The sequence below is a fragment of the Caretta caretta genome, chromosome 1 (assembly GCF_965140235.1).
Source record: "Caretta caretta isolate rCarCar2 chromosome 1, rCarCar1.hap1, whole genome shotgun sequence".
Taxonomy (NCBI): Eukaryota; Metazoa; Chordata; order Testudines; family Cheloniidae; genus Caretta; species Caretta caretta.
In genome coordinates this window covers 49,140,214-49,167,613 of record NC_134206.1, presented here as the reverse complement: position 1 = coordinate 49,167,613, position 27,400 = coordinate 49,140,214, and the positions used below count along the sequence as shown (strand labels likewise).

General features: G+C 44.3%; 1 protein-coding gene across 9 annotated transcripts in view; it reads left to right on the top strand.

The window, feature by feature from the left end:
- Positions 1 to 7,622: 7,622 nt before the first annotated feature.
- LOC125635479 (NEDD4-binding protein 2-like 2) overlaps positions 7,623 to 27,400 on the top strand; it is a 103,581-nt gene continuing 83,803 nt past the window's right edge. Inside the window, exons 1-4 of one of the 9 annotated variants that reach the window (XM_075127859.1) lie at positions 7,637 to 7,936; positions 12,294 to 13,741; positions 22,003 to 22,127; positions 26,436 to 26,555. In XM_075127859.1, coding sequence (XP_074983960.1) covers positions 12,294 to 13,741; positions 22,003 to 22,127; positions 26,436 to 26,440 — 1,578 coding nt within the window. In that variant the 5' untranslated portion in view covers positions 7,637 to 7,936 and the 3' untranslated portion in view covers positions 26,441 to 26,555. Of the gene's footprint in view, positions 7,937 to 12,293; positions 13,742 to 22,002; positions 22,167 to 23,118; positions 23,174 to 25,280; positions 25,817 to 26,435; positions 26,561 to 27,400 lie in introns of those variants that run through there. The other 8 variants (XM_048847215.2, XM_048847277.2, XR_007356289.2 and 5 more) reach the window with 8 other exon arrangements.

The following is a 27,400-nucleotide window of genomic DNA, read 5'->3' as shown; positions in this document are numbered from 1 at the left end:
GGAGCTGCTGATCACAGTGGAACGCTGCTTTGGGGCTCGGGAAACAAGCACTGAGTGGTGGGATCACATTGTCATGCACATCTGGGATGATGAGCAGTGGCTGCAGAACTTTCAGATGAGGAAAGCTACATTCATGAGACTTTGTACTGAGCTCACCCCAGCCCTGCAGCACAAGGACATGAGAAAGAGAGCTGCTCTGTTGTTGGAGAAGTGCGTGACGATTGCACTCTGGAAGCTGGATACTCCAGACTGCTACCGATCAGTCACTAACCAGTTTTGAGTGGGAAACACTCATTGGAAACACTCATCACAACATTGGACTCATGTTGATGGAAGTGTGCAGAGCCATTAATCGCATCCTGCTCTGAAAGACCATGACTGTGGGCAACGTGCGTGACATTGTGGATGGCTTTGCACAAATGGGGTTCCCTAACTGCGGAGGGGCGATAGGGGGCACGTGTATTCCAATTCTGGCACCGGACCACCTAACCACCAAGTACATTAATCGAAAGGGATATTTCTCTGTGGTTTTCCAGGTGCTTGTGGATCACCGGAGGAGTTTCACGGACATTAACGCAGGCTGGTCCAGAAAGGTGCATGACTCACGCATCTTTTGGAACACTGGCCTGTTCAGGCAGCTCCAAGCAGAGACTTTCTTCCTGGACCAGAAGATCACAGTAGGGGAAGTCGAAATGCCCATTGTAATCCTGGGAGACCCTGCCTACCCCTTAATGCCATGGCTTATGAAGCCATACACAGGGAACCTTGACAGTAGCAAGGAGCCGTTCAAAAACAGGCTGAGCAAGTGCAGAATGACCGTCGAGTGTGCTTTTGGCTATTTAAAAGCCTACTGGCGCTGCCTATATGGGAGGCTGGACCTGGCTAATGACAATATTCCTATGCTTATAGCTGCATGCTGTATGCTCCATAATCTTTGTGAAGGGAAGGGTGAAAGCTTCACTCAGGGCTGGACTGCTAAGGCTCAGCGCTTGGAGGCTGAATTTGAACAGCCAAAGACCAGGGCTATTAGAGGGGTGCAGCAAGGGGCCTTAAGGATCAGGGATGGCTTGAGACACCAATCTGAAGCTGAAAGCCACTAATATTTGTTGCTATTCTCGGGAGTGCAGTACTTGTAATGCTAGGAGGCGATTGTGATTGGTGCAGACGATGCACTGTGAAGGTTTAAGAAAACTGCCTGTCACTTTGCTTTCAATTAATGGAATAAAAATTGCTTTCAAACCAAAACAATTCTTTTATTAAAAAACAACAACCAGAGGAGAGAGACAAACAAAAAACCACATCAGCACTGCGGGGGATGGGAGAAGAGAGAGTCCCAGGAGGAGGTGGGGTCCCGAGACGGTTAAAGATTTGTGTATGTCCAGGTATCATATGCAACCTTGTCCTTTGGAGTACAGTGCAGTGGGTACTATTCTTCAGCAGGCCTAAAGTGCAGAGGGACAGGTGTTGAGTGCAGTGGGTACTGGGAGTCCGCAGGGCTGGACTGTGACGGGGCCGGAGTGGAATGCAGCGGGTACAGACTGGAGCCAGGAGGCTAAGAGTGTGTTGGTGGTGTCTGGGGGGGCGCATGGGAAAGAGTTTTGCGACAGCGGCTGCAGGGAAGGGCAGGTGCGGGGCTGCTTGGTTTACAGTGCTAGTAGAGCCTGGAGCATGTCCACTTGGTGCTCCATAACATTTAAGAGCTGGTTCGGGGCTTCATTCTGGTGTGCTGCATTCTCCTTTTGGTCCCTCTTCTTGCTGACCTGCCACTCCTTCAGTTCTTGTTTTTTGGCCACGGAGTGCATCATGACATGCAGAAAGTCCTCTTTAGTTTTTCATGGCCGCTTTCTAATTCTGCACAGCTGTTCAGCCAGCGATAACGAAGAGGGAGGCTGGGCTCCTAAGGTCATATCTGTGAAGCCAAAATGCAACATTTTACAGAAGCAGTATTGTTTGCAACACACAGACCACTGATTCATTGATTTAAAACACAGCCACTGTTCGCATACCTTTCACTAACTGGCTGACCCCAGGCAAGCACACATGAGCCACAAGACCCCCAAAATGGTGAGTAACCGCAGAGCGGGGCAAATCAGTGTTCCGGGACCGTGCTGTACACTGGGCACGTGGCTCCTGGGGAGAGCCAGCACTGTAAGGGGGACCTTGTAATCATTACTGTCCCCACATTTTCCACAGGCTGTGTTCTTTATGGAAGATATCTCACTGCTTAGGGTGAGCAGGGAATCAAGGGAGGGTCTTCTCCAAGACTGCGGCTTCTGCCCTGGTCCTTATGCAGCTCACCTTTGTGCAGCAATGGTCTCTCCCACACTGACGTCAGAGTGGCATGGGAAAGTTACCCTTAATGGGGCAAGAAACAAAGCAGCTCTGCCAAAGAATCTATGGCAGCAGATTGCCCAGTATCTCCATGAGAGTTTCGTAGAGATCTCTGAGGCAGATTCATGTGAAGTGAAGGAGTCAATCAACACCCTGTTCTGCCGCTCAGACTAGGCATGTGGTGATATGTGCATCATACAGACACAAGCCTGCATTCTGCGACCCTCCTGCCCTAACACCTTGCTTCAGTGATTCCCAAAATCAAAGCCACTTACCAGGGGCCTCCTCTCCTGTTTGTGCTTCGCCAAGCTCCAACCACTGTGACTGGCTAGCCTCCTCCGGGATAGAAAAGAGCTCCTGGCTGCATGCATCTCTGGCCTCCGAGTCATCCTCTGCCTCTGGGTCCCCTTCCACATCCTCATCCAAGATTTCCTCCGCCTGGCTTGGTCCACTCTCGACTGGCATGTGAGCCATCGAAGTATTCACAGTGGCCTTCGCAGTGGAGGTGGCCAAGTATCACGTCCAGCTCTTTGTCGAACCAACAGCTCGTGGACATAGCACCGTAGTGGTGGTTTGCCTCCTGCACCTTGTGGTAGGAGTTCCGCAGCTCCTTCACTTTGACCCGACACTGCAGTGTATTCCGGTCACGGCCCCTTTCTGTCATGCATCGTGAAATCTAGTCTGTAGGTATCATAATTACTACGGCTGGAGCACAGCTGGGACTGGACAGCCTCCTCTCCCCAAATGTTGATAAGGTCCAGCAGCTTGGCATTGTTCCAAGCGGGGGATCGCCTGGTACATGGAGCAGGCATGGTCACCTGGAAAGATGCACTGAGACCACTGCATGTGTCACCAAGCAAACAGGAATTTAAGGGGTGGGGCTGATGGTTGGTCACCTGAGGGCAAGGCAATAGAGTTCAAACCAATGACCAGAGAGGCAAGAACAGGCATTGTGGGACACCTCCTGGAGTCCAACTACAGTGCTGTAATCGACCAGGGTGTCTACACTGGCAGGGCATTACTGTAGCCCCGGCGCAGAAAGCTGTACATCTCTCATCGGGGTGTTTCTTTACAGCGCTGCAACTGTGCAGTTTCTGTGCACTACGTGGCTTGGCAGTGTGTACACCTTGGGAGTTACACCACAGAAAGCTGCTTTACTGTGCAGAAACTTGCCAGTGTAAACCAGGCCTCAGGCTTGGTTGTGGTGAAGAGGAAAGTTAGCCGTGGAAGATAATACAGGGCAGCCATACCCCAGTTGTCTCCATTAGAGCAATGCTACCATGACATAAGAGGTAAAGCTACACCCTGCTCACTGGGACTAATGTCTATATAGGGAACGGCTGGCATAGAAGTAACAAACACTGTGAAGAGCTTGCAGTGTATAGTAACTGAAGTGGTGTTGTTGAGACCTTTTTTCCATCTTGCAAATGACCATTTATGCAACAGAATGATATGAAAGTTTAAATGTTTGTTTTTTAATGCAAGTCGTTTTAATACAATGGTTCTTGGAAGTAATTAATTAATAATATTTTAATATTAGTTTTACAGTATTAATTTTACATATCTTTCTATAAGAGACCATGCTAGAGAAGAGTACAAAAGAACAGCACAAGCATGTAGGGACTAAATCAGAAAGGCAGGAAGGATGGGCTCCACCTAAATCAAAACAGAACCAGATTGCTGGCATGTAAAATTAAAAAGGTCCTAGAGGAGTTTTTAAACTAAGGGCTGGCGGAAAGCCAACAGGTATGGAGGAGCACACTGTTCAGACAGAGACATCTGCTAGCCGAGGATCTACTAATGGGGATTCTCTGTAAGCTAGTGTAGGCCTTGCTGGAGCTCCAAGCATAAGTAACAGTATGAATCAAAGGTTGTGAACCAGACTAAGCCTGGCGTTGTCAAAATAGTGATGTACCAAGGTGTCAGCTAATCAAGTAAGCACATTCCTGACAGGAAAAGATGGTACAAAAACACACAGATCTCTCAAGTAACTGTAAACACATTCTGAAGAGATGATTCAACGTTCATTCCCTCTGAAGTATCTGGCATTGGCCACTGTCGGAAGACACAATACTGGGCTAGTGTCTGACCCGTATGGCCATTCTTATGTTTTTATCTTAAAATCCGTGAATGCCTTTTTCTTGTATCTAAAGGATAATTAATAAAGGGAACCAGTTTCTTGGAAGTAGTATGGCTGCTTTGTTCCACATCCCTAGTAGCATCCGGCCACAGGAGTACCAACCCATGTAGGGTATTCTCTGGTATATTTGGGACTGGACCAGCCAGCCCAAAATCAGGGAAGTGCAAAGATGAGCTTTACATTCCACTCTCCCAACCCTGCATATAGTGTGCTCTTTGAAGGCAGCTGAGGATGTAGCCAATTACCCTTTCTCCTTAATAGATTACAAACTATTATTGTTTAAATGACCTTGATGCTAAGCAAGCTTTTTCACAGATTCATAGAGTTTAAGACCAGAATTAGATGATCTAGTTCGGGGCAGGCAAACTTTTTGGCCTGAGGGCCACATCAGGTTTCCGAAATTCTATGGAGGGCTGGTAAGGGGAGGCTGTGCCTCCCCAAACAGCCAGGCGTGGCCTGGCCCCCACCCCCTATCCAACCCCCCCTGCTTCTCGCCCCCTGACGGTCCTCCTGGGACTCCTGCCCCTTCCAACCCGCCCCGTTCCCTGTCCCGACAGCGCCCCCGGAACCCCTGCCCCATCTCTCCCTCCATGTCCCCTGACTGCCCCCTGCCGCCCCATCCAACCCCTCCTCTCATTCCTGACTGCCCCCCCGGGACCCCGGCCCCATCCAACCTCCCCTTCTCCCTGACCGCCCCTGGAACCCCTGCCCCTGACTGCCCCCCACCGCCCATCCAAACCCTCTCTCCTTCCTGACTGCCCACCCGGGACCCCTTCCCCCATTCAACCCCCCTGTTCCCCACCCTCTGACCGCCCCAATCCCTATCCACACCCCCACCCCCTGACCACCACCCTGAACTCCCCTGCCCTCTATCCAACCCCCCCCCGCTCCCTGCCCCCTTACCGTGCTGCCTGGAGCACCGGTGACTGGTGGTGCTACAGCTGCGCCGCCCAGAGCACCAGGACAGGCAGCCGTGCCGCCCGGCTGGAGCCAGCCATGCCACCGCGCAGCACAGAGCTCCGGGTCAGGCTGCGGCTCTGCAGCCCAGCTGCGCAGAGCATTGCGCCAGCAGGCCATAGTTTGCCCACCTCTGACCTAGTCTGACCTCCTGTCTCCATAGGCCATTACACCTCACCCAGTTACTGCTGTATTGTGCCCAATAACTTATGTTTGACTAAAGCATATCCTCCAGAAAGGCATCCACTCTTGATAGGAAGACATTCAGATATGGAGAATCCAATGCTTACCTTAGTAGTTTGTCCCAATGGTTAATCATCCTCATTGTTAAAAATGTGTGCCTTCTTTAAATTTAGCTGGCTTCATTTTCATCAGTGGTTATGGCTTTCTCCACTAGCTTAAAGAGCCCTGGTGTACCAGTATTATCTCCCCTTATCCACAGTAATCTGTGTATATGACTATGTGTTATGACAGTTATAATTTTTGCCATTATAAGTAAAGCATTGCTCTTGTGTGTTTGACTTTCCCAGATCCTATGATCCAAAATGATCTGTTCTCAGGATAAATTCTGCTATCATCTATGCTGATGTAAATCTGGAATCACTGAATCTCTGGAAAGCTTGCTTCTTGGTTAGGTAAAAAAGAGCTTCTGTTTCTATAAATGTATCTTTCATCATATCTGCATCTTTAAAATGCATATTTGGAATCCTTTCTACTTTAGTGGGGTTTAGTAATACAATTTGTCACCTTTCACAGCCAAGTCAGCAGTTAAAATCCAACCTAGGTTGGCAATGACCATGATTTGTTATATTTAAGTTTAACAATTTGGTGACTCACTTCTTAGTAAAAGAGTCAGTTTTAGGATTTTTGGGTGGGTCAGAACAGTATTTTTGATCACATATTCAAATATAATTGACTCCTGCCACCATGATCAAACCATTACGCAGTCAACCTGAAGATTTGAGGGAGGTATGCTACACTGTGTTACTTTTTAACATCAAAATTGTTTATTTGTAGAGATGATCTTTGTGCTTCCTACTGCTGCAAAAGTGGATCCCAGCTGTATGTGCTGGGATCTGTACGTAGCTGTGAACATGTAAAAAAATTGCATGGGGACTTTTGCTCCAATGAGCTGGAGATATGGGATAGCTGTAAATTTATTGAAAAAGAAGTATGATCACTCTAGTAACTGACTTCTAGTAACCCATTATTAGGGAAGAGTGAGAGCCTAGAAGACTTGTTTACAGACTGGTTGTTCTAAAATATTAGGAGTGTGGCAAGAGATTGGAATCAGAAAATCAATCTTTTCATGAACAGCTAGAGAAAGAAGAGGCACAATTCTGAAAAATATGTAAGAGAGGCAATATAATCTGTTTTAGTACAAGACAAATGCAAGCTAAAGAAAAAGGAACTCTCTAAATCTCAGAACTCTCTAAAAAAGAAAATGTATTATGTCATTTCTTTGCATAGTAAAAGGAAATTAGTCTGCTGAAAATATACAAAGAGCCATGGGGGACAGAGGAAGACAATTATACTATATTCAAATTCATACTGACAGAGCAGTTACTAGCCAAGATCTATCACTGTAGTTTATTTTTAAGTAAAATAATCCAGCATTAAAGAGTTTTAGGAAGCAAAACCAAACTGCAGCAACCACAAATCGGAAACGGATTCAAAATGTGATTGTAGGTATAGTCTGCAACCTTCAGCAAGTGGCCACTGAGAAGAAACCACAAACCATCACCCAGACTCAGAGCTTTTTATTTTTCTTTTAACGCTTTAATAGTTATGTAAAGAAATCACACTTATTACATGTCTGCAGTCCCACTCCATAAAACTAACACTAAAATTCTCCCTTCATTCTCTGTTACTCAGGGAGATGGGACAAGAGACTGAAACACATGCAGAACCCCCCAGAAAACAGATCATTCACAGAGAGGTAGACTGGAAACAGTGGCCCTAAAAACCAAGCCCCAAACAGGGGTATCCCATCCCCTCCGAAACAAGGGGAGCTCCCCGCTTCCCAGTTAAGGACCCCCCAAAAAGGGGGGTCCGCACCCTACTAATAATGTCCCTTGCATGTGCCCGCCTGTCATGTCACCCCCAATGCAGGGGTCTCCTTGTGACTCATCAATGTACAAGGCATCACCCACGTAAGAGTCACCACCCCAGGAGAGACCTTCTCCCCAGCCTGCCCTGGTCCACCACGCTCAAGCAGCATCTGCCGGCGCTTCTCTGCAGACCTTTCCCCGGCGGCCCCACGCCTGAGCTGTGGCGGAAGGGCCGCCCGCGGGGCATTCTGGGCGTTGTAGTTCTAAGACCAGGCAGGGCTGCACTACAAGCCCCACACCAGGCTGCGTTCACCCCGGCGTGGCTGCTGAGGTTGCTCACGCCATATTGAGAGCGAAGCGCAATAGGAACTCCCCTCCCCCAGCTGCCCGGGACTGCGCTGCTGCGAGCCGGAGGCCAGGCTAGGGCGCGGAAGGCTGTTGCTGTCTCTGCCTGGAGGTTGGTCCCTTCACCCAGCCGTGGTGATGATGAGAGGGGGGCGGCCGGTGCCGGGCGCCTCCCCCGCGTGTGAGAGGGCGCTCGAGGGTGGGTTCCCCCGAGAGCCCTGCCGGGTGGGGAGCGGGAACGGGGTGGGCCGCACAGTGCTGGTCGGGCCCCAGTGCGGGAGAAACCGAGTCAGCAGCAACAGCCCCAGCCCAGAGAGACCCTGTCACACACACACACACACAGCAGCACCCCCAGCCCAGACAGAGCCTGCCGTCACACACACACAGCAACACCCCCAGCCCAGAGAGACCATTGTCACAAACACACACACACACAGCAGCACCCCCAGCCCAGACAGAGCCTGCTGTCACACACACACAGCAACACCCCCAGCCCAGAGAGACCATTGTCACAAACACACACACACACAGCAACACCCCCAGCCCAGACAGAGCCTGCCGTCACACACACACAGCAACACCCCCAGCCCAGAGAGACCATTGTCACAAACACACACACACACAGCAACACCCCCAGCCCAGACAGAGCCTGCTGTCACGCACACACACACAGAGCAACACCCCCAGCCCAGACACACACACACACAGCAACACCCCCAGCCCAGACAGAGCCTGCTGTCACACACACACACAGCAACACCCCCAGCCCAGACAGAGCCTGCCGTCACACACACACAGCAACACCCCCAGCCCAGAGAGACCCTGTCACACACACACACACACACAGCAGCACCCCCAGCCCAGACAGAGCCTGCCGTCACACACACACAGCAACACCCCCAGCCCAGAGAGACCATTGTCACAAACACACACACACACAGCAACACCCCCAGCCCAGACAGAGCCTGCCGTCACACACACACAGCAACACCCCCAGCCCAGAGAGACCATTGTCACAAACACACACACACACAGCAACACCCCCAGCCCAGACAGAGCCTGCTGTCACGCACACACACACAGAGCAACACCCCCAGCCCAGACACACACACACACAGCAACACCCCCAGCCCAGACAGAGCCTGCCGTCACACACACACACAGCAACACCCCCAGCCCAGACAGAGCCTGCCGTCACACACACACAGCAACACCCCCAGCCCAGAGAGACCCTGTCACACACACACACACACAGCAGCACCCCCAGCCCAGACAGAGCCTGCCGTCACACACACACAGCAACACCCCCAGCCCAGAGAGACCATTGTCACAAACACACACACACACAGCAACACCCCCAGCCCAGACAGAGCCTGCCGTCACACACACACAGCAACACCCCCAGCCCAGAGAGACCATTGTCACAAACACACACACACACAGCAACACCCCCAGCCCAGACAGAGCCTGCTGTCACGCACACACACACAGAGCAACACCCCCAGCCCAGACACACACACACACAGCAACACCCCCAGCCCAGACAGAGCCTGCTGTCACACACACACACAGCAACACCCCCAGCCCAGACAGAGCCTGCCGTCACACACACACAGCAACACCCCCAGCCCAGAGAGACCCTGTCACACACACACACACACAGCAGCACCCCCAGCCCAGACAGAGCCTGCCGTCACACACACACAGCAACACCCCCAGCCCAGAGAGACCATTGTCACAAACACACACACACACAGCAACACCCCCAGCCCAGACAGAGCCTGCTGTCACGCACACACAGCAACACCCCCAGCCCAGACACACACACACACAGCAACACCCCCAGCCCAGACAGAGCCTGCTGTCACACACACACACACAGCAACACCCCCAGCCCAAACACACACACACACAGCAACACCCCCAGCCCAGACAGAGCCTGCTGTCACACACACACACACACAGCAACACCCCCAGCCCAGACAGAGCCTGCTGTCACACACACACACACACAGCAACAGCCCCAGCCCAGACAGAGCCTGCTGTCACACACACACACAGCGACAGCCCCAGCCCAGACAGGGCCTGCTCTCTCTCTCTCTCTCACACACACAGCAACACCCCCAGTCCAGACAGAGCCTGCTCACACACACACACAGCCCGCACAGAGCCTGCTGTCATACACACACAGTAACACCCGCACCCCAAGCCCAGAGAGAGCCTGCTGCCACACACACACAGTAATACCTCCAGCCAAGAGGGAGATAGACACGTATGGCAACACCCGCCAGCCCAGAGAAAGGTTGTCTCACATGCACAGCAGCACCCCTCCAGCCCAGAAAGAGTCTGTCTCACACACACAGCAACACCTCTCCAGCCCAGAGGGAGAGAGACTGTCACACACACAACACCCCTAACCCACAGAGAGTGCAAGCGGTGGACACACACAACAACATGCACCCGTGCACAGAGGGAGAGACTGTGTCACACACACAGCAACACCCCCTACAACCCACCCCAGAGAGAGGGAAGAGACTGCGACACACATCATTACCCCCAACTCACCGCAGAGTGAGAGAGAGAGATTGTCTTATGCCCACAGCAACACTTCCTACCCTAGAGAGAGGGGCGAGACTGACACACAGTAACACTTCTTACCCAACGCTCCACTCCACGGAGAGAGGGGAGAGACTGGTACAAACATCAACACCCCCGCAACCCACTTCAGAGAGAGGGGAGAGACTGTGACAAACACAACAATAGCCTGCACTCTACCTGGAGAGAGTAACATCCTCCATCCTAGCCCTAGAGACAAGGGGAGGTAGTTTATAACACAGAGCAACATTCCCTGTATCATTCTTGAAGTTGGGGGTTGCGGCATGGGTGACAATTGGGGAGACAAAGATGTGTGTGTACATATCTATAAATACACACCTATATACATATATAAACATACAGCCTAACAATATCTGCATCCCAAGAGAGGAGAGACATTTCTTCCCTTCCCAGTCCAATCTTATCCCCAGAGTAACTCACAACGCAGAAAACAGCAAAGTTCTCTTCCCACCCCTTGAGATGGAAGAGACTAATATGCACATAGCAAAATTATTCTTATTTCCATTTTGGGGTGGCAGGTAGAGGCTAACCTTCCTCACATACAGCAAAACTTTTTTCTGTAAATGGAAGGTGAGACTATAAAAACTACTTAAAATTTCATGTTTAGATAAGGGAATCTGACTCTCCCTGCAAATTGGAGAGTTCTCTTTAATTTTATTATAGTTCAGTTATTGGATTCCTGTTACTTTCCAGAGTTCAGAAGTTTAATAAGTTACAGACAATAGTAGAATTAACCCTCTAGTAGGAACTTGAAACTGGAAATTGTCTGTTATCCACCGTCTTGTCTGATGCATTTATCGCTTTATTTCATGCCAAAAAAATAGCATATGTCTTGTCTTTTGAAAGGCAGGTGATATTGCATTCTTTATATACCTCTGGAATGCCATGAAAGACCATGTATTTTTGGGTTAGGTAACTTAGTATGTAGGTGACTGGATGACAGTCAGAGGAGTGATAATGGTGGCCTTTGGAGACTACTGCCTGTGATACTGACCAATATTGTGTCACTATTTCCTTGTACCCTTCCATCTGTCTGTATCCATATGTTGTCCCTTGTCTTGTACTTAGTCTGTAAGCTCTTTGAGGAAAGGTCAGTTTTTTTGTTCTCCATTTGTACAGTGGCCTTTTACAGTGAGGTCCTGGTCCATGGCTGGGGCTCCTAGGTGATATGGTAATACAACTAATAATAGATTATAACTTTAATTTTTAAATCTGATCTAGTTTATTATTGATTAATAACTGGCATCTAACAGGTGTTTGTTTGGTGGGCTATGAGTTGGATTAGTCTAGTGCATATCATAGAAATTACATCACTGTGGCTCTAAGTAACATTTTGTTGGCAGTCTGAATAGAAAGGTCAAGCATTAACTGAGCACAGACATTTGGTTATCTAATTCTTAGGAGCAATCCCTGTAGAAAAAGGACTGAAGCTTGTTGGCAAGGATGTAAGTAATTGTATTGCTAATGCCCATACTGAACCTGTCCTGTGGATAACTAGAGAATTCCAGTATTCAGGCTGCTGATCTAATTTATTTCTGAAACACTAAATTCACTTTTAAAAAATAGCTTAGCACAGATAGTAAATTGCTAATATTGTCACTGAAAGATGAGAAAAGCTCTGCACTAAAATAGTTGTTATATTACCAACTGAAATAGGTAACTTTTATTTAAAGCCAAAACTACATTAGCCTATAGTGGATGCTTTCTTTGATGAAATGAATAACTAACTTATTTTAGTTGTGAAAGTAGATAAACTTTGATGTTACAAATTATAGCTTAGAATAACTTGTAATTTTGCATAATGTATTCTAAAGGTGTATGTACTGTTAATATTCTTGCTTTTTTTCTTTAAGATGCTTCATGCCGAATGTAAAGTAAGGCCTTTGGAATGTCAAGATGAAATTACAATTGAACCATGTTCTAAAAAAATGAAATCAACAGAAGAAGCTCATGATAAATCCTGTGATGATAGTTTCCAGGGATCTCATATGAAAACAGACACTGAGAGAATAAACAATGAATGGATACCTTTATGCATCTCTGATGACCAAGGAAAACAGGAAGTGCAGCAGAAAGAGAATGAAAATACAAATGTCTTAGAAACATCCAGTGAAGAATTCCCTTGTAATAGGCCAAGGATTATTGAGTCTACTCATTCAACGATCATGCAGAGTGTAAATCTTGCAATAAAAGACACTGAGGTTGCAGAAAATAAATGCCCTTTCATTACTGAAAAAGGTGATGACGCTAATATTAAAGAAACTAGCAATAAATCATTCACAGTAAAGGCTGAAGAATATGGTACAAGCAGAGTATTTATTGGGCCCATTTACAGACCTGTGGAGGAGAACAAACAGGATGAAACCAGGAATTTCACTAAATTTAGGGCAGGCAGAGAGGAACAAAATGCTGTACTTGACAACAAAATTGACAAAGAGGAAGGAAAGAAAATTCAGACTCTCTCTTGTGGTGTATCAGAAATAGATGATGAATTGTGCCAATTTTATAAAGAAATTCAGCAGCTTGAAAGTGATAAAGATGAGTTAGAAGGTCACTTACAGGAAAAAGAAACTGAATCATCTCAGGAACAATTTATACCATGTAATAAATACAGTCAGTCATCTCACGAGGATGAACAAGATACCTGGTACAGTAAAACACAATCATATTATGACAATGAACAATGTTTCTATAATGAACCAAGTGGCCAGAAGACAGGCAGTGAACCAAAATGTTTTGACAATGAAACAAATGGCTGGAGAACTGAGAATCATTTTAATTGGCAGGCGGAGTCTAAATTCTGGAACCATTCAGTCCCTCAGTTTAGGCCTGGATGGCAGCCAACTCCAACACTATCTTTCATAATGCCTCAGGGTCCTCTTCCTCCGAGGTTCAACCATCATTTAGATGTTCAAACTCTTAATTCCCCACCACATCAACCAGATACTCTCCATTCTCAGAATGATGGACCTCCTCACAAGAATTATGTGGGTTACTATGGAAATAGTGGCAGTACTAACAGGAGCTGTCCATTGTTTGATCAGAATAATAGTTATGCTGGTCATATTGATATCCATAGTATGCAAGTCTCCAGAAATGGATATAGCGACCAGGATGGATGCATGAATAATGGTTTCTGTGAAACAAGAAAAGAGTGTTGGAAAGATCCTAGAACTTACCAGATAGAGGGAATACACAGTTTTAATTTTCAGCAGTTTTCAGAAGACAAGTTACGTAGTTTGCAGAAATTACTTTTAATTTTAAGAGGTCTTCCTGGCTCAGGGAAAACAACACTGTCTCGGTAAGTATATGTTGAAATAATTAAAAAAAATAGAAGTCTGCTAGTTTGTTCTTGTTTTAGGTCCTGATCCTGTAAAGATTTACACAAGTAGTATTTTTGAAGTCAGTGGGACTACTCATATGTATAAGTCTTCAGAATTGAGGCCCTATTTGTTACATAGTGAAGGGGTACAGTTGTGAATATTGGAAATATTAGTCACTTCATTGTTAGCTGTTCTTTTGGTCTTTTTCAATAAAAATGCTGATGATCACAGAAAGCTGTTTTATATTTGTTTTAAAAATATTTTTTTTCTTCTATCCAGTGACTCATGCATTCTTCCATGCTGACTCCTGAAACTCCAAATGCTTCTAATATGAAAGTTAGCCACCCTCTGGTCTTTCAAATTCCTTCCTTAAAATGTCTTCTTCCAAGTCTACTAATATTCATTTAAATTAGAAGTGCTCTTATATGCCAATAAAATAAACTTTAATGGGACACTATCAGCTTAAAAAATCTCATTCATATGAATGTTTTACATTTTCTATTATTATTTAATTTTACTAATAACACTTAAGATTAGTAGAAGTGAAAGAGACTAGAGAGAGAGAGAGAGAGCACCTCTTGTTTTCGGTGTGTTTCATTTGTGAGTAATTAATTTAATAAAACTTTGTTTATAGTCACTTTCACTGTTTTTCCAGTGTAGTCATTCAGTTTCCACATTTGGTGAAGGCCTTTCCCACAACAAAAGGGGATAGAAAAGTTTTTTAAAGGAAGGTATGCTAGTTAAACTATAGAAATTCTCAGGGACTCAAGTCTGGTATGAACTGACACCACTTTTAATTTTTTTAAAATTATTTTAATTAACTAGTTTTCAAGTACATAGTGTCTTACAACATTCTATGACAATGTGCCTGCCATCAAAGAGCATAGTTTATGAATCTGTCACATCAAAAAAACCTATATAAAGGGAACTTTTGAGTCAGTAGTTTCACTCAATTTAATAAAATCACCAGAAACAACACTTCCTGCATGATTTAAAGGAGCTTACCCTGTTAAATAGATTTGATTATCATATTACTGCATAATATTTCTTGGAACAAAAAAAAGCTCACGGTTGTAATAATTAGTATTTGTTTTTGATTTGTAAATACGCAAAAACTTCCTTTAATACTATATTTTTCTTTTCTTCTTCTAAAGGGGGAAAAAACAATATTAAGCTTGCTAAGTCAAGCACTAAAAAGTTAGGAAATGCCAGAATTAAGTTTGTCTTAATTTGAGCCCCCTTGTGCATATGCATTGCATAGAAAAGACCCTGTTCACTTAATGAGCAGCTATTTGATATTTTGTTTCCTATGCTTTTCTTACTGTATCTTATTCAAACCCTGCTCCAAAGACAGAATTGTTAATTTCTTAATAAGCTTTTTATGGCATTTGATGCTATAGTATATGAGTGCTTCACACACATTAATTTGTTTTCACAACACCCCTATTAGATGACGTGGTTTTATTTTCCCAATGTTACATATGGGTAGCTGAGACACAGATACTTTAAGGTCAAAAGTATCAACTAACTTTGGATGCCCAACTTGAGACACCTAGGACCTGATTATTTCAGAGCACTTAACTTTGTACGTTCAAAGAACAGCTTCCAGTGATTTTATTTGCAGTTGGGAGTGCTCAGTACGTCTGTAGATTAGACCCAAGGGTCTCAAGTCAGGCATCTAGAAAATGTGGGACACGCAATTAGTGACCATCTGTAAAAAGTGTGGTTTATGTGAAGCTTGGCAAATCCACACAGGAACTTGTTGGCAGAGGCAAGGGTAGAATCCAGTTCTCCAAGGCAGCATTCAGCTGCTTTAACTATGCTACAATTCTTTCTATTCTTGCAGTTCCCTGTCTCATTCACTACACACCTTTCAATTTCTGCAACAAAGAGTAAGGGCAGACAACAGCTCTTTTAGTTCACAACCCTAATTCATTCCCAGAGTAAGTCCATCCTGTGCTCTGAAAGAGGCATGGATCCTGTGGAAAAAATAGTCTGTGATCATGTAATTAAAGACTGAATCCTTAATAACATTTTAAATGTAGATTTTTGAGTGTAATTTCCTAGATTTTTTGAAAAACAAAGTGAACAAACAGAAATTTCATCATGTAACATCATATTAACACCCACCCGATTCATCAGCAGGGATGGAACCTTTGGATCTACTACACAGATCTATGCCATTTGAGCTAATGGAGTAACTGGTAGAAATAGTAGGTTGTCATCCTCTTTGCAGACCAGCACTACACGATACTGAGATGCACACTTTGCCCAGGGGATTTCATAGATATATACAGAAATAAGAGAAATGTCTGGAGGGGAATGTGGTCTAGTAGGCAAGGACTTTTCTGCTCATTCCCTCAAAGTTTGACCCCTTCTGCCTCATCCCCTTCAAGCTGTCCCAGTCCTATCTGTTTCCCACCCCATTCCCCTCATCCAAGTCCCAGTCTCTACTCCTCAATCCTGGTCACCACCTCCTGACTCCCTGTCCCAGTTTTCCTCTCCCAGTCTCCTTGCCAACCCATTTCCAATTCCCCCCAAACCCCATCAGCTCCTCGTTGCCAGTTTCCTTGCCTGGCCATTCCCATCCCTCCTCCTCCCCCTCTACTCCTTGTTTGATATGTCTTTCTCCCCACCCACTTTTCCCATTTCCCCTGGCTCCCAGTTCTAGTTTACCTCCTCGGTCTCCTTATCCAATCTCATTCCACACCCCGGCTCCTGGCTCTTTGCTCAGCCAGACCCAATTCTCTCCCCATTCCCTGCCTCCTCATCAAATCTTTCTCCCTCACTTCCTTCTGCCCTTTCTAATGGTTCCAAGTCTCATTGCCCAGCTAGTCCCAATTCCTCCTCCTTGCTCCCTGCCTGGTCCTCATCTAATTTCAGTTTTCTCCCCCACCCCCTTGGGAACTGGCTCCCAGATCCAACCCCCCATTTCCCACCTTGGCTCCCATTCCTAGTCCCTTTGCCCAGCCAGTCTCTTCCCCTCCCCCCTGCTACTTGTCTGTTTGCTCCCTAATCCCCTCCTCAACTCTTGTCCCCTCTGCATCTGAATCAGGCAGCTTCTTCTTCCATGCTGCCTGGGACCAAAACCACAGGATTGACATGCTTCCTGCTCTTGCTGACAGCAGCCCAGAGAAACAATTGTGGGGGAAGTACTTGCTCAGTACAGATGGAATCTTCCGGGATTGTAGCTATGCTAACAAGTGTCTGCTGAATATATGTGAACTGACTTTTTTTTTTTCAAAGGTTTATAACTTGGCCAGATTTGGGTTTTTATGAGGATGGCATATGGCCCACCTTTGGCATTAAGGTTACCCCCTGCCAAATTTTAAGTCCCTGCTTCAAAGCATGAGGGCACTAGAACTTCTCAGAGAAAAGGTTGCCAGAATTGCCACTCTTAGGTCAACAGAAAAGCTTCAAAAACAGACTCCAAGGAGAAACTGCTGAGCTTGAATTAATATAATTGAATTGAGTAAGCGCATCTTAATTAATTAGCCTCTTACAGTTTGTATGGCAACTTCCACCTTCTCTATGTATGTATGTATGTATAGATCTTCTTAGTACTATATGACCCATTCCATGCATCTGATGAAGTGGGCTGTAGCCCACGAAAGCTTATGCTCTAATAAATTTGTTAGTCTAGTCTAAGGTGCCACAAGTACTCCTGTTCTTTTAGCGGATACAGACTAATGTGGCTTCTACTCTGAAATCTATTATTTAACAGTGATTAAAACTGTGATTAGTCTCAATTAATTTTTTTTTTAGTTAATCGCATGAGTTAACTGTGATTAATCAACAACCCTAATTTTAACTTATATGTTATGACTGTTTTAATTGTGCTGTATTCAGAGTTTTGGCTGGGGGTAACCAATACATGGAAAATAAAATAATTTATTGTGTTTCTGGGATTGCAGGACTTCTGTGCCATTGTCAATGTTGACGTTAGCAAATAGGAGAATACAGCAGAATGTGCTGGATATGTGTCAGTACAACATAAAATGCTATGTAAATTGTACATAACAATGACACTGTAAAATTTAAAATAAAACTGAAGGCCCCACATTTAGCCTTGCAGAGAGACTTGTTGAAGTCATTGGGGCTCCTCAGAGGTGCATGAATATGGCTATATGCAGCCAGTTTGTGGATTGTGGTCTAGTTATCTACGACCTGTTTCATTAAGGTAGGTACTTTATCTTAAGATAGGAGAAATTTTTGTTTGTAAGAATCTACTGAATTGTCAGTTATTGCTTGGGGAGAACAGCTACACCTGAAGTATATGTGTTTTATACAGTAGGTGAATAATATGGAAGCTGGATCTCATTGCCAAATGCAGAATTATCTTGCGCTGAATAAGAAAATCAGCTACTTGTCTGAAATCATGGCTTCCTGACTTGGAATGTAGTATCTGTAGAAGAAAGATTTTAGGGGGGTGGAAATGAAGTGCTGTCAGGCATGGGCAAAACTCACTATTTACCTTGAAGTTGTTAAAAAGGTATCAGTACTATGAGCTTTATTTGCTCAGGAGGAAACTTGTGTTCAAATTCTTATACATTTAAAATGTCATAAATTGTATTACATAAACATCTTTATCAATATGTGTAACCCTATCTATAGGGGTGGGGGAAGAAAAATAAATTGGTTAGTCTCTAAGGTGCACTAGTACTCCTTTTCTTTTTGCGAATACAGACTAACACGGCTGCTACTCCGAAACCATTCTTAGCACAGTCTTGATCATACTACTTGCAACTTGGATCATTAGTATCTTTTGGACTTCATTATTCTTAATGCCATTATAAATTGCTATAAATGCATAAGTAATATAAATTATACACAGATTAGGTAAAAAGAAAAGGAGTACTTTTGGCACCTTAGAGACTAACAAATTTATTTGAGCATAAGCTTTCGGGAACTACAGCTGTAGCTTTTCTTTTTGCGGATACAGACTAACACGGCTGCTACTCTGAAACAGATTAGGTACTGTGTTATGAGATTTATCTTCATGATTGATCTGGCGGAGTGGGGTGTCAGATTCCTTCTGTGGTTGAATTTTTAATGAAGATGTGTGGTTTTGTGACTGGTCTACAATGTTAGATTATATACTACTTATGATCTTGCTGACTTATCTTGCTGATGACTGATGATTCAGTGGGTTGTGTGCACAAAGTTAAGGACAGAATTGTGTAATAACTAAACTTCTAACGAGTAAAGTTATTGCAATTTTTTATGGACAGGTATGGTAATTGAGTGTGCAAATTGACACACTTATGCTTCTATGTTATTTGTGATTTGTCCTGTTCTCTTCCTTTCTGGTCTCTAAAATGTAGGACATCCCAGAATACAATGCCCCATATGCTGCTCTATTTCTTATCCTCTGGCTACTCTGTTTCCTTTTGAGGCAATATAGCATAGCTGCCTAGATTTCCAAGAATGCACTGGTACCAATATGGTTAGGCAGTGTGATAGTTGTGGACATGTGTTGGTAGTGGCAGAAAGACTGCTGTGTACAGACAAATTTAACCATGTTTACTTGAAACCTGTTAAAGTAATAGTGGGTCTAAGAAGTGGCTGATAAATATGAATATATTAAGTAGTCTCATTTTGACCCTGGGTTGAGATTTTGATTGTGCTGATGACGTAGCAGATAATTCTGTTCCTATAACTGAGCTGTAATAAATCAACCTTCCTGGTTCACAAATATGTTTTGGCATAACTAGGCAATATTGAAATGAATTTTGGATAAAACAAAAGGTTGTTAATTTTAGCTTTATTCAGAATTTAAAAATTGAAAAGAATAAAATCATTCATATAAAAATTAAGACCTCTTCTGTAATAGCTTATTTATCACAGTAGTTGATGACAATATTAGATAAGAATATAGAATTATAAAAATGTGTGTATAGTAGATTTTGGTGACAATGAGTGCTGTGTTTTCCCAAGACAGAACTGCTTTTGCATTACTGATTTATTTGAGATTGCAGTAACATTTCCAGTGAAAATAAAATGCATATTTACGATGGTCCCATTCCCTTAAAAAGAACTGAACAGACAGGCCTCCATGGCTTCAGTGGGGCAACGTAGTGTTACTTTGGTAGATTGTGGCCTTAATTATGTACATACTATTCTTCTGATGGATCCTACAGGAGGTGCAGAGGACACTTGATGGGTTTATTTTGGGGATGATATGGCTTTTATAAAAATCATAATTCTCTGGCCCCGTATATTTGAAATCTGAAAGACACTTGATTGGTTAAATAATAATAAAGTGTTAGGATGTCTGAATGAAAAATTAGTAGTATTAAATGGATCCAATCCATGATACAATACCAAACTGGCATTGACAAATTTTAAAAGAAAATTTAAAGTGGAGAGGGAGGTGAGGTGGTTTAGGAGGATAGATTAGTAAGAGAACAGGTAAAGGAAAGAAGAGCAACAGAAGGAGAGAGAGCAGAAATTCATATAACATAAATCAGTCTCTTTTTCTTTGCCATTTCTTTAAAGCTTTTTAAGAAACCATTGTCAACCAAGATTGTTTAATGCATAGAAGTGTTGGCAAAGGTTTTATTTTAAATAAAAAATACTGTGCATCAAATAATTGTGAAATGTAAACCCTTAATTATTAAAATTAAGATATTTAATTTTTTGCATTAGGGAGTGATAGTGTGGTGATTGGATTTAATATTACATTGATGGAGGAATGTGCTTTTTTTTTTTTCTCCTGGTTGAGCTAAGAATGCATGCAGTGACACTAAAACAGTGTTTTCCACTGAAAATTTAGGAAAGATGGAGGGTAGAGGGACTCATCAAATGATTTCTCTGTGTGACCAAAAGTGGGAGAAGTTAAATTTGGGGCGGGGAGGAGGGGGAGAGAATCAAATTGCTTGTCTTATTTTAAATTAAGTTAAAAGTGAGGGATGCTTTTAAGAAAAGCCATATGCTCTGTTGCAGTTCTGACTTTCCTCAGTAGAACAGTCCTGCAGGGTTGTTACATTGGTGCTGTTGCCACTGCCTGTTTTTCTTGCCTGTGCAACAGCAATAGAGTAATTGACGTGTAAGTCTTGTTAGTTTTACTGTGCTGCTCTGGCTAGGCATGTACTATATGCTAGAGCAGGGGTTCTCAGGACAAATTTTTTGGTGGCCTCAGAGTATGGCCACCAACTCTTGCTGATGGCTGCTCTCACGCTTTTCTCTAAAATACTTAATTAGCTTTAGGAAAAACAAATACATATGCACGCTGACCAGTCCAAAAGATTGTTATTTATTTATTGCTAGATAGAAAGTCTGTTGTGAAAAGTGTTGTTAATAAACATGCCAGTATCACATTTCACAGCAGACTTACTCAGCCCTGCCAAGTCTGGGGATAAATTAAGCCCTGATGGGGGCTGGAGCTGAAGCCCTGCAGCCGGAGCCTGGGGTCTACCGCCTCACAGCCACAGCCCGGGGCTGGAGCCCAAAGTCCCTCAGTCAGAATCTGCCGCTGTGTCACCTCAGGACGGAAGCCCAAAACCTGAGCCCCACTTGCTCCGGGAAAATGGGGAATTCATTGACTGCCAGATCCTCCAGCGTTGTGCCCCAGGTGTCTCCAGAGGGGGGCCGAGCCCAACCGCTGCTGGCAGCCCCAGCAATCAACACTAATGTGGTGCATCCAGGAGCAACAGGGAGGGGGGGAGATGCTGCTGTTTTGCCACTCACCCCCCACCCCACCCCCATCATAGTCCAGGAGGGTGTGGCCACAAGAAAAGCCCCTGGTGGCCGCATTTGAGAAACGCTGTGCTAGAGTTGCACAGGTACAAATGAGAGAAAGAATGGTCTAGTGGTTAGGGCTCCGGTCTGTGACTCAGGAGACCCAATTCAATTCCGAACTCTACCACAAACACCCTGTGTGATTGTATCCCATACTACCCACCTGCAAGATGGGAGTAATACTTCCCAGGAGTGTTGTGAGAATGTATACATTAAAAGATTTGGAATGTGCTCAGTTGCTGCTGTCATGGAAATTAGGCACAAGTGTACCTCCTGTGAGGAAGGGAGAAAAAACAGCGAATAAAGAAACAGTGGAGAGAAAAGAAAATGCTTAATTTTGGGTTGGAAATTGTTGAGTTTCTTTTAGCTACAAAACTGAAAGTATCGAAGATCAAAAATAGTACAGCATTAAACTTCCCTATATCACTTTTTTGTTTACCCTATAAAGAATAAGTTTTGGTTAATTTGTAATGGTTTTGCTTTTTCCTTTGTTTAACAGTATTCTACTTGGTCAAAATCGTGATGGCGTGGTGTTCAGCACCGATGATTATTTTCGACAGCAAGATGGATATACATATAACGTTGCTCAGCTTGGTGATGCTCATGACTGGAACCAGAAGAGAGGTGTGAACCCAGTAGAGGAATTCTTTTAGATCTCGAATGGTTAGAATATGCATGTATAGCATAAATATATATATGCAAGTGTCAGTGGTCAGTTTACATGGAATTCACAAATACATAACTTGTACCCTTCTTTAAAACTAAAGATTCAGATGTGAGAAGACTGTAGACAAAAATCCTTTTTCTTCTTTGTGCAAAATCCACAGATCTATTACAGTGGGTACTTTATCCTGCTTTCAGGCTCAGGGCAGAACCAGATCTGTTAGTCACTGGCAGCAGGGGAACGCCCTGTGTCCTGAAGTTCCCTGCAGTGGCCAGCATCTCAGCCACCCCTCCCTGCCGCAGGACTTTTCTGTGGGAAATTCCTGTCTTTTATTTCAAAATTTTAGACTAACAGCGGGCCTCAGTAATGTTTTTGTCTAATTCCCAGTCATGTCCCAGGGCTGCACTTGATTTTGGGGCAATTGTCCCCTCAGCTCTGCAACCCTTTCTGAGGTGTTTGCATCGGATGGTGCCTCTGCAGGCTTCAGGGTGCAAGCTCGGTCAAGAAAAGCTAGAAGCAAAAGGAAGGCCCTTTGTCTCCTGCTCCCCCACTTACTTAGTGTCTCACTGGCTCTGCAGGCAGGATGCAGTTTCCCTCTCAGCCCAGGGACGGCAGGGTTGGCTTGTTGCCTCACCCGTTCCTGGGAAGGAAAGGAACCAGACAGTGTTGGGGAAGCCAGCTTTGCTGGGCAAGATGCAGTTCAGGCGTGGTGGGGTTGCTTCAGACCCTCTTTGCCTGGTAAGAAAGGAGTCAGGTAGGACTGGAATGAAATTGGCTCCAGGGCAAGCAGCCACTCCCTTTTCACTTCCCATGGGGGGAGGGGAGTGAAGCCAGAAGGGCAGCATACTAGATGGAAGATTACATGTGAGTTCCTATAACCTACACTAGCAGCTGTGCCTGTGACTGAGGAGCTCAACTGTCTCCTCCCTGTCCCCTTCCACTTTTCTGTAGGTCACAACTGGAGTGAATCAGACAAGCGTGGATGCTGCCAACACCAGAGACAGTGGTAAAAGGCCTTTGGACCCAGCTCCCTTCCCATTGTCTCATCTCTAGAACAGCCTCCTCTAGGAATCCCTACTCCTATTCCAGGCTGAGTCCTTGGGGGAAACACTGACCTATCTGGACCATTTGGATCCCAGGCAGTAGAGAGGGGTGGAGCTCCTGGGGAAGCCTATCTTTGAGCACCAGGACAGGACCTTCCTGAGAGACCTGAAAGGGAAACAGTCTCTGTCCAGCCTCTTTGAGGACAGAGGTATCGGTAGCCACTTGAAATATTTCTGGAGCAATTTAGGACCAGTTTCACTCCCCCTTCTGAAGCAGGATTATGAGGACAGATTCCCAAAGAGTGAATAAATGAATAATAAAATTGGCACAGTTTCCCCTGCTGACCTTCACAAAGTGCAGCAGGGAAGATAATCCTCTGTGAGAGTTCCTCTGCTTGTCTTCAAAGTGCAGCAGGACAGATCAGTGAAGAAAAGACTAGGCCATAGACAGGTGTTGATTCCTCTAGGCATGCACCTCCCCCCACTTAACACACATGCAAAGGGAATTCTTCCTGCTTGCAGGAGGAAGGCCAGCAGATGAAATCAGAGTTAGAAAATCAAAGAGTAAAATAAATTTAAACAAACAAATAACACAGCAGAAGATAGACACTGTTAGACAATAGAGTACTGAGTATTGTGAAACAATGCATAGGAGGTCTGCAGCTTCTTACCCAAGAAAAGCTGTAGCCATATACTCTTCCTTATGCACTCTGGGAAGATGTACTGAAGGGATAGGGATTTCTGGCCACACCAAAAAGACTGGGAAAGTATCATGCTGTCATTCCCAGCTGCTGCTGTGCATCACCATGCCCTAATATCCAGGTTATTGTTTTCAACCTCTGTTGCAGGTTGCCATGTCTCTCGTCATTACTTCCATCACTTCCCACCAGACACATGGGCTATGGGGTGAAGGAAGAGACAGCAGCCCAGATGTGAAAGAAACAGTGGGCAGTGTGAGGCCTCTTGACTCACCATTTATTTTTTTTCTGCCCTGGCCTCCATTTTATAAGGCCAGAAGATTCCTCAATGTTCACTAGTCAATATTTAACCTGGGTTTGGTGTCAGAGATAAATGTGGCTGTTTTCCCTTGTGGTGAGGGATTCAGTGTTTTGAACTCACAGAGATTTTTACTTGAAAGAATGGCCTCTTCACTATACAGGCTCTTTACAGCCAGCCAAGTTCAGTCAGGCATCATCTCATCGCAGCCTTCTTTGGGCATGAAAACTTTTAGGTGGCATCAGATGAACAAAAATAAAACAAATATGAACTGTCATCTGACATGCTGAGTGTCTCCCTATGCTTTCACAAGCAACACTAACAAAAGTGGAGATTATTGCAACCTAAAAATTGCTTGGCCTAAGGGCTTCTCCCTGGAAAGAAGAAAAAGGGAGAGAAAAGGGGTTCATATTGGTTTCATGCATGTATATGGGGCTTTGGACCTTGGGATTAGATGCTCAGACAAATCAGTTTCCAGCTATTTTAGTGATACTGTGGTTCTCAGATCTGGTTAACATAGCATTGGATCTTTAGATGTCCCTATCTCACAGAAGAGATCTGCTGTTGCAAAACCAATCCTTCCTCTGGGACCGGACAGGTTTAAAATGAATACTTGGATGAAGTGACTTATTGCTGTCATGGACTCCAAAAGAGAAGGAAACAAATAGAACTTAAACTGTGGACTGTGCACCAGTCAGTAGAATAACTACCATGTTAAATAAGTGAAACATATCCTTGAGTGGCCATAGCCTGGAGCGTTTTATTGTGAGAGCGTGAGCATCCCAGCAAAAAGGTCAAGGCTCTGTAGTATAATGTTCTCAGCGTATTCAATAAAAGGCAGTTTTTTACACATCCCAACATTAAATCTCTCTTTAGGGCATCAACCTTGCCCTAACCTCACACAGTCACAGAGTACAACCTTGGCATGTTGTCCTGCTCCTTACAGCATCGCCCAGATTGAAACCTTGCAGGAAGGGTTGTTACACTGCCTGTCCATTAGAGTAGACCTCCAGATAGCTACTATCTTCAATCAGATGAATTTTTTTTTTTTAAATAAATTGAGAGCTTTTAAACTGATATTTATTATTGTAATTTTAATTCAGACAGCTGTCATAGCATCCATTCCTTAAATAAATTCAAGAAATATTCCTCCTTCAGTTAATCATCAAAGTCCAGTCCTTAGGAACGTTGACAATCTCAGGACAGAGTAGTCATGTCTCTGCTATTGATATCTGCTAGACTTCACCATATTCTGAATATTTGCTCATCCAGACTTATCCAATGCATTTTCTTTCTTTGGGCAGAAATTTTATCCACATCTTAGTGCCCAAGGAAAGATGGAGGCAATATTTATATAATTTACCTTGTTTGGATGTCCATTTTTAAAGCATTTTCCTGCTTCCCATTGTGGTGGGACACTGTTATGAAAATCCCGTTCTAATGGATCTGTGGATCTATGCACCAAGTATAAGAAAATGTATCAATGTTTACTTGAAAATTTTCTTTCTTTAAGTAATAAGGTCCACAGATCTGGCCCACCATGGAGACAAGTGGATCATAAAGAACAGAGATGGAAATTGACATCCAAGGATTTGGGGTTGTTGCTATTGGTTAGTATTTACCTAGCTTTGCAGTAGGAGAAATTGTGTTTTTCCTCAAAGTATATTTAGCACAATCTGTAAATGTAAGTAGGTTTGAAATATCCTGGCTGTGGAAGTTATCTGAACTGGAGGGAACTTCAGGAAGTAGCACATTCCCAGGCTGCTAATGACTGATAGGTGTGGTTCTAACTCCAAGCAGGCTGAAGTACCCATTGTAAAGGATCTGTGGATCTTATTATTTTAAAAAGGAAATTTTCAAGTAAGCACAGATAAATTTTCGTATTCCATCGAAATAGTGGAACAGCAACAGTGTAGGCTTCATCCACTGCTTCTCAATAGTGTTATGGAGAGGGACCAGCTTCAGGAGTAGAGTATAGGTTAATTGATTAATTGGCCGTTTGTTTAAAACTGCCAACTATGGTAATTGTGGTGGATTTTCTGATATAGACACTTATTCACTTGGAATGAGACTGTAACTCATTTGGTGGCTAATCTCTTCCTGGTAATGGACAACAGTTGTTTGACTATTCTGATCCTTTAAAATCTGTCAGCAATCTTTGATACTGAGGCCACGTCTACACTACCCGTGTAGTGATCGATTTATCGGGGATTGATTTATCACATCTAGTGTAGAAACGATAAATCGATCCCCGATCGCTCTGCCGTCGACTCCGGAACTCCACCAGGGCAAGAGGCGGAAGCAGAGTTGACGGGGGAGCGGCGGCTGTCGATCCCGTGCCGCGAGGACGCGAAGTAAGTGATTCTAAGTCGATCTAAGATATGTCAACTTTAGCTACGCTATTCTCGTAGCTGAAGTTGCGTATGTTAGATGGATCTTCCCCCCTCCCCCCCAGTGTAGACAAGGCCTGAGGTTTTGTTAACCTGCCTGTGGCCACTAGTTGAAGTTTCCTCTCCAAGGCTTTTTGTAGAGTAGGGGAAAAGGTGCTTATTTTCAATCAAATTAACTCAACTCAATTTAAAACCCAATTTAGCACCAATATAGACTTAGTTTCATATCGTTTGCTCATTTTTAGTAGGCAAAGGCTATAATTAAACCTGATAAAATTGAGCTAATGTTAATTCTGTTTAGCACTAATATACATAGTTAAACTCAATTTGAAAATAAGCACCTTTTTCCTACTCTAGACAAGGCCAAAGAGGTATTGGAGAGTGGTTCTGAACAATTGGTTATCTGTCTCTTGTAAATAGCATGACATTTTGGGACGTAGGGTCATCCTTATGCAAATGAATGCTGCTCTGCATCTTCATTTTTATCAGACCTGGATGATGATGTGTCTGTGCTATCTCAGCACCTGGCCAAGATTGGGACTTGGATGAGAATGATCTTTCTGTGTAAACCAGACAAAATAGAAGTGGCTGATGGGTTAAAGGAAACAATTATTTCTACTCCTTTTATTTGCTTGTCTTTCGTCCAAGGAAATTTAAACATGGGAATGCTCTTGGACCCCTGTAAACTTGGGTGGTGGTCGTGGAGGTGGTGAAGAGAGGAGTTTGTTATGTTTTGTTTGTTTGTAGTTTTTTTACGTCTGTCTGGCAAGTTAAAAAAAGAACTAGTTAAGTTCATGGAGGATA